Source organism: Melospiza melodia, chromosome 16 (assembly GCF_035770615.1).
Source record: "Melospiza melodia melodia isolate bMelMel2 chromosome 16, bMelMel2.pri, whole genome shotgun sequence".
Lineage (NCBI taxonomy): Eukaryota > Metazoa > Chordata > Aves > Passeriformes > Passerellidae > Melospiza > Melospiza melodia.
In genome coordinates, this window is record NC_086209.1 from 8,497,903 (window position 1) to 8,508,746 (window position 10,844).

The following is a 10,844-nucleotide window of genomic DNA, read 5'->3' on the forward strand; positions in this document are numbered from 1 at the left end:
CTAAGGCATGAGATGTTCTGGAATAAATTCCCTTTGGCATCACTTGCACATGCCTGTAATCTGCTCTGCAGCTGGGCTTCAGGTTGCTTGGAGTTGGGTTTTTTTTTCCCTAAGCAATTGTGGAGTACACTGTGTTGTACCTCTGTAATTTGTAGCTTTGTGTTGGACTTCTGTAATGTAAAAGAATTTGTAATTTCTCTGAAAATGTGGAGAAGTCTGTATTACCAGTGTTACATTTGCCTTTCTCCCCCATTCCTGCCTCTTCATGTATGACTGTAACTGGGGGATGGAGCACAGTGGCACATGGGCCAGTTTATAATAAGTAGAAATTAAAAAAGGGATGGAAAATATGAAAGCTAATGAGGAAATATAGTCACATGCCAACAAAGAGAAAAAGATACATCTGAAAATATTGTTGCAGAAGCAGATAAATTTAAATTGGAGATAAAGCCCTACTGGTATTATTTATGGGCCAGGCTCTTTTGTTTTATAGTGGGAAAATGTAAAAAAAGCAGTACTGGGGATCATTGGCAGGAGATTGCTCTTCACCTTTTCTAAAAGCCACATATATTAGATGGCTTCCCATTCTGCAGTGTCTCTGGGAAGGGGGTCCAACCTCATGGTACAGAGGGAAGGACACAAGCTGTTGGTGCAGGGCTCAGCACACGGTGGTCTCACAGCAAACCAGGGACTGCAAGGCTAAGGCAATGTTTAACTCAGATTACTTCTATTTTAATAATTAGCCAACAGCCAGTTCCCATGCTTTGAAGGGCATGTTCTGCTTTGGTGGCATGCAGTGTGCCCCCTCTTTTCAGTACTCACCATTAAAAATGCACTGGTTTGCAGGACTGACCTGCAAGTGGCTGTTTTATGGGTCTGCCTTGCCCCTTCTCCTCACCAGAAGAAAGGGATGAAGTTGAGCACATTGCCACATAAACTGGGAGATGATCTTGTTTCTGTGCAGCAGTGCTGAGTGAATCTTTCTGGCTGTATTGCAGGCACCCAGCGCCCTCCTGGGCCATAGGCCTGGTGGGTAGGAGAGGTGAGACTGCACCACTGAAGGTACAGAGCAGGGCAGATTTGCCCCCTGAGTGGAGGAGGAGATGATTATTTTCTTGATAAAACCGTCTCATTTTCTCCTTGCAATGAAGTTGTGTCAAAATAATACACACAATACCATGCTCTTGGATTGAATCCAAACTATGAAGTTCATCCTGTGAATATTATTTCTATAGATTTTTTTTCCTTTTATTTTTACTTTCAAATATTCAAGTTGGTTAAGAAAGACCAACAGAAACTGCTTATTTCTTCCAGCAGCTGGCAGTGAAGTAAGAATAGTAATTTTCCCTATGATTTTTCTAAGCTCTGGATTAAATCCATGGATGTGGTGTTTTAAGTAGGGAACATTCAGCTTTGTTCTGCTCTGCCTGGTTCAGAAATGGACATTGAATGTGTCTCTTTCATGCCCAGCAAAAGCAGAGACTTGCTTTCTAGCTGCTAGTGTGTAAATGTGTATCCAGGTTGGACAGGTCTAGTGAACAGGGACAGTTGTGGTCCAGTTAGTGGAGTCCATCTCCAGTATCCTCTGGAAGTCTCTAAATTGCTGATACCTCTGTCTCTGTTTCACTCTCTTGAAAATTGTTTTAGAAAAGGAAATTCTGGTGCTGGGGTCACATTTTCTTTTTGTTGAAGTGCATGTTTTTGATCGAGTGAATAAAAGTTTTGCTGCAGAAGAGCATTCCCTCTCTGGGCTGCCTGCAGCCTCACTAAACCTGGCCACAGTTGGTTCTGCCCTTGAAAATGGGCATAAATGGAATTAATTATATGGGGGACCAGGTTCAGTAACTGCATTTTAAAAGGCTCTCAGTAAGTTATTAAATCAGCAAGAAAGCAGCACTGAGGCCCAGCAGATGCAGAAGCTGTGTGCTGTGGTAAACCTGTGTATGTAAAATTTCTCTCTAAAAAGATTTTAGCACTTCACATGACCTCTGCTAATCCTTATTTTGAAGTGACAGTCTGTGTCAGCTGCCTCAGCTGCACACTGCCAGGTGCTGTTCTCCAGTCTGGACTGCTTTCTGGTCAGCATGAAGTGCCCTGATATGAGCTGTTGACTTGTCCTGATAGTTTTTGTTGGCACAAACACAGCCGTGACCCAACTGCAATGGCAATGCAGCCATGCTTTCCAACAGCCCTTGCATGTTTTTTCCAAATGCTAAAGCCTGTGATCTGGTTGAATCGAGGTGTAAGAGAGTCCTTTCAGGGATACTACATAAAAATACCTCTTTTTAGTAATTTTAAAATATATATCTACTCCACTAGACAGCAGGATACGAGGGTTTGAGGAGGAGGTGTAGGTGTGATCATTTGGTGGGATGTTGCCTGCATCACATAGGGGCACAGGTCTTCACACCTCAAATGTGTTACATACAACTGCATTCTCTATATATGCTCTCTCTATGTGTATATATATCTGCTGTCTAGTAATATTTTCCTTCCCACTGCTGCAGATACACCTGAAAGTTGCAGAGTTAGGAAAACCAACTGTTTTCTCTAGTGTGCTGTCCTCTAACTGAAGTATTGAGCTCCTGCTGACATGACACTCTCTGTGGTCATCGAAATGCTGAGTATTGACAGATGTCCTTTTCCACATTGTAGCTAGTGCTGTAGTTACACCAGTTCCCACAAGACCTTGGGGTCCTTTTCTTAATGCAGTCCTCCATGCTGACTGGCAGACTGAACAGAAAGGCTTTTTGCATCCCTGAAAATACACCAGACTCATGAAATGAGCAGCAAGCGCTGTTAGAAGGTCACTGGTCACCCGGGTCATTGGAGGCTGCTCCTCACAGTGGAGCTGTCAGGTGTTGTCCCACACAATACAGAATTTTCAGTCCAATAAGGCTTAAATTATTTTATACTTTCTGAGACTCTCAACTCTCTGTTGTAGAGCCTAAATGAACAAGCTGCATCACATACTCTGCAGAGATGACTGACTGCAGCTTATTAATCACATTCTCTGCCCAGGACCAGACAGCGAAGAAGTGACTGACCTTCCATATTGAACTGGACAACTTTAACGTTAAAAAGACAGGAAAATACACCAAATAAGATAAGCACATCAAGGCTGCCTGCACCATGGTTCCTTGAAGAACACACAATCATTAACATGAACAGTGCAGAAATTCTGGTGAATGCATACCTACTTACGTGCAAGAGAACAAAAGAGACTTTTCCTGTGCAATTGCTATCAATGAAATTAATAAACCACTGAAAACATAACTTGCCTACCACACTCCTTTGGCCCATGATGGTCAGAGAGAGTCAAGCTGGCTGGTTAACAAGGAGAACAAAATCCTTCTCTCCTACACAACTTAGAGGACCACAGGTACCTGACTCCCAGCTGTAGCCAAGTTACAGGTAACGCTTCTAGTGCAGACTGTTCCTAAGAAGGAACATGCAGGTCAATCATGCCTAGTTACTCTCCCTTGCTGTCACTAGTAGACCAAAGTCTTCTTTTCTAGGGTTTCAAATTCCAAATGGGCTGTAGAGTGAAGCCCATCAGAGGACTTAGGCCTAAAGAGGAGTTTGGAATTGCAAGTTGTCCATCTGGACCTACACTAACCTCTCGTGGTCTGTTCTTTTTTGTAGGCAACATCTTTGTTGTCAGCTTGTCCGTTGCAGACCTCGTGGTTGCAGTTTATCCTTACCCCCTGATCTTAAGTGCCATCTTCCACAATGGATGGACCATGGGAAATGTCCACTGCCAGATAAGTGGGTTCCTGATGGGTTTGAGTGTCATTGGGTCCATTTTCAACATCACGGCGATCGCCATCAACCGCTACTGCTACATCTGCCACAGCCTTCGGTACGACAAGCTCTTCAACCTGAAGAACACCTGCTGCTATCTCTGCCTCACCTGGGCGCTCACGGTGGTGGCAATTGTGCCAAACTTCTTTGTTGGCTCCCTGCAGTATGACCCCCGGATTTACTCGTGCACCTTTGCCCAGACGGTGAGCACGTCGTACACCATCACGGTGGTGGTGGTTCACTTCATTGTCCCGCTCTCCGTCGTGACCTTCTGCTACCTGCGCATCTGGATCCTGGTGATTCAAGTCAAACACCGCGTCAGACAAGACTGCAAGCAGAAACTCAGGGCGGCTGACATCCGAAACTTCTTGACTATGTTTGTGGTTTTTGTCCTTTTTGCTGTGTGCTGGGGACCATTAAACTTTATTGGCCTTGCTGTTTCAATTAATCCTTCAAAAGTGCAGCCACACATTCCGGAATGGCTTTTTGTCCTGAGCTATTTTATGGCCTATTTTAACAGCTGCCTCAATGCTGTGATCTATGGACTTCTTAACCAGAATTTTCGGAAGGAATACAAAAGGATATTGCTGACACTGTGGACTCCCAGGCTGCTGTTCATTGATGTGTCCAAGGGCGGGACAGAAGGGATGAAAAGCAAGCATTCTCCAGCCATAACAACCAACAACAACCACGCTGAAATACACCTATGAGTCAGGACTACTATTTATTCTGGATTACAGTTGTGTATATAATACATAAGAGCCTTTCTAGCTGTGTGCGTTGCACAGCTGGCGTTGCCCTCATGCAAGGAAGGAGTCTGCAACCTTTCATGCTTAGCTTATTGCTGTGACATCAAGGCTTTGAATAAGGATTTCCAGAAGGGAAATAACTGAATTTTTTTTTTTTTTTATATGTCATCTTTCACTGTGTGCCTAATTAATCGGTTTGGTTGCTTTTGCCACGAGCATGCCAATACCCGAAAAGGGAAGCGTTCAGAGTGCATGGAGAAATGCAGTTATGCTTGAAATGCAACCTTCGAGAGGCAGCAAAATTGCCATTTATTACACACAAACCTTTCTCCCCTCCCTCTGAATTCTATTTTTCTAGCATTAACTTAACCTGAACTGTATCAAACAAAGTGTAAACTGCATGGCTTTTTATATTATAGATAAGTAACCATATTAGCCAGCAGGTGTATGTATGGGCATGGTGTGTGTTTTCCTTTTTCTTTTCTCTTAAGGTTTAGGAGCTAGCCTGGGCTAGATGTGAGGCAGGCAGAAGCCAGACCAGTGTGTGTCTGATGCACTCATTTTAATTGAGTATCTACAGACATTAAGTACCCCTGCACTCTCCTTCCCAGGCTATGAGTAAGTTTATGACATATGACATAATCTAATTGCAGTAAGATACTTGGAGCCTGATTCTAATTTAGGCAGTATCCTATCATGGCCAGCAGTCATTCCAAACATCTTTCACTAGTCACTGCTACATGAACATCACAGTAAAAAAGATGAACATAGCACAGTCCCATCTGTGTAACACAGATTGTGACTTTTAAGTTCCAGTAACATTTACACTTGCAGACAAAGGCAGAAGGGGAAGGCAGTGTTGTTACAAAAATCCTTTTTTTTGCACATCACAGCACATGAATTTGCTGATGGGAGAAAAAGTAGAGGTTGTTTTCCCATTTTATTCACGTACAGAACTGTAATTAACTCACAGAGTGGGGAGACGAAAGCTGCTTAAGCATAATTATGCATCAGTTCTGTTTAAGCCTGGGCTGTGCTATCTGTATCACTGGAAACCATGTCATGAAGTTCTGGGGAAGCCAGTATCACATTAGACATAAGCACATGGGCAAAGATAAGGCTGTTTCTTTAATGGAGTATGAAAGGGGTGTGTGTGTGTGATGGCAGCTGTCTGTAGATAGGACTTCTTTGTTTCCTTAGCTTCATTGTGAATTCATCTCTTTATGGCTTTAAATGTGGACCCTGCTTTGAAACAATCCCATAAAATGAACAGGTAAGACTCCCCTGGTGCAACTCTACCTTCAGGTGAGCACCCCTGCCTTGATGCTGGTGTGCTGAGGGGCACAGCAGGGAGAGGGGCAGGTCTGAGCCCTGGGGGTCTAACGAGGACAGCAGGCAGCCCTGCCCCTGCTCAAGGACTGCACTCTTCTCTCTTTGGTTCTAGTCAGGACTAGTTCCCAGCACTGAGCCTCAAAGACTGAGACCAGACTTCACAGGCTCCTGGAGATGTATGTAGGATTTCCCCAAAGCCGGAGCAGGCAGTGTGCCTAATCCTTAGTGAAAATAATAAGCCATTTGTGCACTGCTTTCTGAAACCAACTTGCTGCTGAATGTCCCTTCTGCTGATTTTTTTGGGGGAAGAGGAATTGAGAGAAATTAAGGCTCTTTCTGAAGTGGGCCAAGGAACTTTGCATGCTGCGTTGCCTCCATGAGGACTGAGTGTCTCTGCTGCCATGTGGTGAAGGTCACTGCAGTAACAGGGGGGCCCTGCATTAATAGGGTGCCCTGGCACTTAGGAAGTTTCAAACTTGAACATCTCAGCCACTTCAGATGAATGTTGTTTTAAAATGCACTGCAGCCAGCCTCCCATAATAGGAATCAAACTGAGTTCTGTTTTGGCCTCTTAATCTGTCTCAGCATGGCCAAATAAAGGTATTTTGACCCTCAGAAATAACTGTTGTCTGTTCGCCTTCCAGAAAAACCACCCTGGATGAATTCACACCATTCCATGCAAGCAAAATCATTTTGAATTAAACTTGGATAAGAAAAGCACTGAGGGCACATAGCTGCAGGGAGTGTTTGTCCCACCACGCCTGGGAGATGTCCCGTGTTCCATGACTTGCCTTCAAAGTCATTTGCAATTAGCCACAACAGTGTTAGTTAGAATCACATTAGCAAATTATTTGAAGCATCTAGTGCCAAGTGAAATATTCTGCTTTAACACAATTGTGAAGAATCTTGTGCAAGTTTGCCAAATATCTCAAATATCCCAAAGCTGGGGTTTCATTTTAGGATTCTTGTCTTTTTAACTGAATGTTCAGTGGAGGAAATGTGGGGGGGGGTTTATTATTATTTTATTCCTTAAGCTTGTATTTGCACTATTTCCTATTCAGGCTCCAAAGTTAACAGCCAGCAAGTATTTGAACCAAACCAAGTCCAAAGAGGTCCTGAACAGGCAAGCTGCGAGAGTCCCTTCTCCAGCTGGCAGGAATGGATGGGAGCAGCAGGAGCACGACAGGGCATCTCCCCAGGACTCACAGAGTCACCACTCAACCAAACTATGCAAAATGATCTGCTCCTCTTGTGCCACAGGCTCTGAGCCCAGCTGCTGCCCAGATCTCTGCAGGGGCCAGGTGAAGTACCTGCAGAGCTGGGGTTGCTCTGGCAGCACGGGGAGCACAGCCCTGCCCAGGACCTGCTCAGAAGGCTCCGGGTGTCCCAGGGAGGTGCCAGGGCTGGGCTGGTTCAGCCACCATGGCTGGAGGCTTGAGCTCAGTCTGCTGGAGCTGAGGTTTGCCATATGAACCATGGGAAGCAGGGAATGTAGCCTCAAAGAGGAAACACTGTGCAGTTTGTTAGCACTTTGAGAGAGGCAGCGCTTAGGATAGCATGGAGTTTTATATTGACTTATTTTAAAACTACCCAAGCAGCTCCTTATTTTTATGTTAGGAAATGGTTAACAGGGTACAGAGAGTTTATTTTTGTTAGCATTTGTTTACAGAAAAAGGGAAGTGTGTTTTAGCTGAGAATTCTGAGCAGTGTCACAGTTTCCCTATGGGAATCTAGCTTTAGTCCAAATTTGAGATTTCAGTGAGATGCTACAATTTTAATTGCATTCTGCCAGTTCCACCTGTTGCATATCTGGCCTTAAGTCTCATTGAGATCTCATATAAACTAGTTTCAAATCACTTGCTCTGGGTTTGATATGGTGTGTTGAATATCTATTCTAGTCCCAAGCTCTAAAATTGTTGTGGTGGAAACTTACAGAGAGGCAGTATTGCTGCGAAGAAAGATTAATCTCTTGCCACAAAGAAATATTTTTTGGATGTTGCTAATGAATGTTGTTTCATCAATTTAAGAAGAATGTAACCAATATATTTATATATAAATGTATATTGTATATACTGTTTCCATTTTAATGTTTAATTGAGAATCCTTCAGTATACTTTCCTCTTGCCATTTTTGTTCATAAAATAGATTAATTCCCTTTACCTGTTAAAAATGTAATAAATCTGCCATTGGACTATTTACTGATTTTTTTTTTCTCCAGTAGAAGTTACTTTTTAATAAATATTTGGAACATCAGCTTGAGTTTTGTTGACTCCTAGAAAGCAGACTGAATTGACAAACGTGTTTGAGTTCACACATATCTCAGCAGCCCAGCTTGGACGTGGAGGTGAATGACCAAGGCATCTGAGACATCTCCTTGGATCCACATGTTTTCTTCCACTTGCCTGTGGGCCAGCTGCCTGATGCACTCTGGCTTTCCTCATCAGGGAAGAAACTTTCTCCACACAGCCATTGCTCTTCTCACTGTGTGCCCCTGCAGTGTCCTTATCCTGCCGACCCTCGTGTCTGTCCAGGGGTGCTGTGGGAGCAGAGTTTGTCAAATCCCTTCCCTTGCTCTTTCCTGGGAAGGACAGCACAGCTGAGCTGTCAGCAGGAGGGTGTGGGAGCCGGGGGGCTCTAAGTCAGGGCACAAGGTGGTGTTGGCTTGTAGGGAAGGGGTGGGACAGAGAGGGTCACCCCGGGCTGGGGGCACAGGGAGGGCTGGCACACACAGAGCTTTGTGAGGATGCTGTACCCAAGATGTTCTGTTTGTGCTCTTTCCCCCACCTCTGTTTTGGGGCAGGTTTTGCTGTACTCATTGAGTTCTTCAGCCAATAGGTTCTATCCACAGCTTGCACTGATTATATTCCTGTGCTGACTTCACTGGAGCTGTTCTGGGGCAGTCCCCGAGCTGGTTGTGAAGCAGGGAATGTGGGAGTATGGAGGGGCCCAATGGTAACTGCAACTTGAGCTCCTGTTTCCTAACCAGATGTCACGTAGAGCCATGGTGTTAAGGTACTAGAGGCTGAGATTATCTAGGAAAACAAAGAACATCTGTTAAACCAAAGAACTGCTGAAAAGCCATGGAGCAGACATGTTGAATGAACCAGGAATATTCATTCAATTACATCCCCAAGCAGTTTTGTTACTTTTTTCCCCTAATCTTTTCCAACGGCACTGGACTTCACCTGCTGCTTCTACAATGAAGCCTGAAATGCTTGGTATTGTGACATGCTAAAAGCAGTGTTTATGACAGTGGCAAATCTCAAAATGTTTCTCTGTGCAGAGCTGCCAGAAAAGCCTTTCATGGACTTGTACCTGCTGTTTCTACCATGTGGAACAGAATGAATTGAACTGTCAGAAGTAAGGCAGTGTTATTTATTTACTTACTTGTCACAAAGTATAGTAACTGGGAGATAAGACAGAGATATAAAACACAAGAGGTGTGGAAATTTAATACCAGGATAAAATCTCACTCATAGTGACTATTTAGAAACCAATATTTGTCCTAATGTATTTACCTCCAAGCTTATAATTTATAACATGAAACCAGTCAGTAAAGAGCTACTGCATATGGATTTAGAAATTTATTGAAAAAATGTAAATCACTGGACTTAATGTAATACTTCTTACCACAAAAACCCTGAGATGAGAAATGCAGAATAGGTTCTTGTAAGAACTCTGTGATGGAATATGCAAATTTTTTTCATTGGTGATAAGAACCATAAAATTCATATCACTCAGGAACTACACTTGTGAATGGAAGCTCCATAATATTGTTAACTGAATTTTCATTTTCAAGTGCTTGTTTATAATATCCATTATTCATGGGCTATAAGTACTGTACAGCAGAGATAGAATTTACAGTACAGGGTCGATTTCCAGAGCAAACAAGGTGGGTCTGAACCATTAACTGAAATATGTTTCTATATTTTCTGCCAAGCATGGTCTCCTGATAAGGTTTTTAACTCAAATGATTGCTTCTAAGAGTTCAGGGAAACTTTAATGTCTTTTAGATTAGGTGCAATGTCTGCACAGTCACGGCTTGCTTGGATTACCTTTTAAATAGACTTGAGCCATCAAACATTTTATGTCTGTCCAGTTGAAGCACATAATTTATTTTGTATGTGGAGTATTTTATACATAGCACATTTAATAAACTGTTATGTCCTTCCTTCATCATTGTGCTTCTCCTGCAAGCAAAATTTCTGAATTTCACTGGAAATAGGATGCAAAATTGTTTTCTCAACTGTAGGCAGGTTGCTTTGCCTCGAGATAGGTTTCCACTGGTTTTGATAAGTGTAGGATAGAGGTTTAATGTGGCATCAAAATACAACTATCTTCTGGCTGAAAAGTGACAGCTGTTAGCAATTTTTAAAAAAAGGGTGTAGAAAAAGCTCCAAAACAATTTGTAGGAAGTAATTGTAATAGACATTTCTGGTTGAAATAAGAGAGAAATATTTGAAGGGATTGTATTAAAGTGGGACCTGGCCAGGACAATGAAGTTAAGAAACCCTGTAATATAAAAAATGACCCAAGGATTTTTATGGCACAGGGACATGCAGATGGCAGGGAATGAGTGTCTGGCTGCAGAGAAACAGTCAATACAGTAAGGAAAATGAAAGAAACCTAGAGTAAACCAGAGCACACTTTGGAAACTATTCAATGAACACATGTATTGGTAGTTTAGTAAGATTTTGCTTTTGGTCTTTCTTCTCTTTCCCTCCCCAGCTACGATTTCATTGTAAATGAAATTAAGTAGTCACTGTCAAGTGCTCCCAAAAGACAATTTGCCTTTGGTTTGTGTCTGTCTCTAGGGAGCCCCAAGCTGTAGGAATGGCAGCCTGGGCGCAGCTTGGCCAGCAGGGATAGGATGGGGCTAATGAGCTGGCCCTGGGCAGAGTGAAGCCCTCAAGGGCTGGAATCCCCCTGGGGAGAGGCTCTGCTTTCCCAGGAGTGAAT

The 10,844-nt window shown here is 43.2% G+C and overlaps 1 protein-coding gene across 2 annotated transcripts in view; it reads left to right on the forward strand.

Moving 5' to 3' along the window:
* Positions 1 to 8,064, forward strand: part of GPR50 (G protein-coupled receptor 50) — a 44,535-nt gene extending 36,471 nt beyond the window's left edge. For both annotated transcript variants that reach the window (XM_063170525.1, XM_063170526.1), the window contains one exon: positions 3,646 to 8,064. In XM_063170525.1, the coding sequence (XP_063026595.1) occupies positions 3,646 to 4,514 (869 nt within the window). In that variant the 3' untranslated portion in view covers positions 4,515 to 8,064. The remainder of the gene's footprint in view (positions 1 to 3,645) is intronic.
* Positions 8,065 to 10,844: the final 2,780 nt, after the last annotated feature.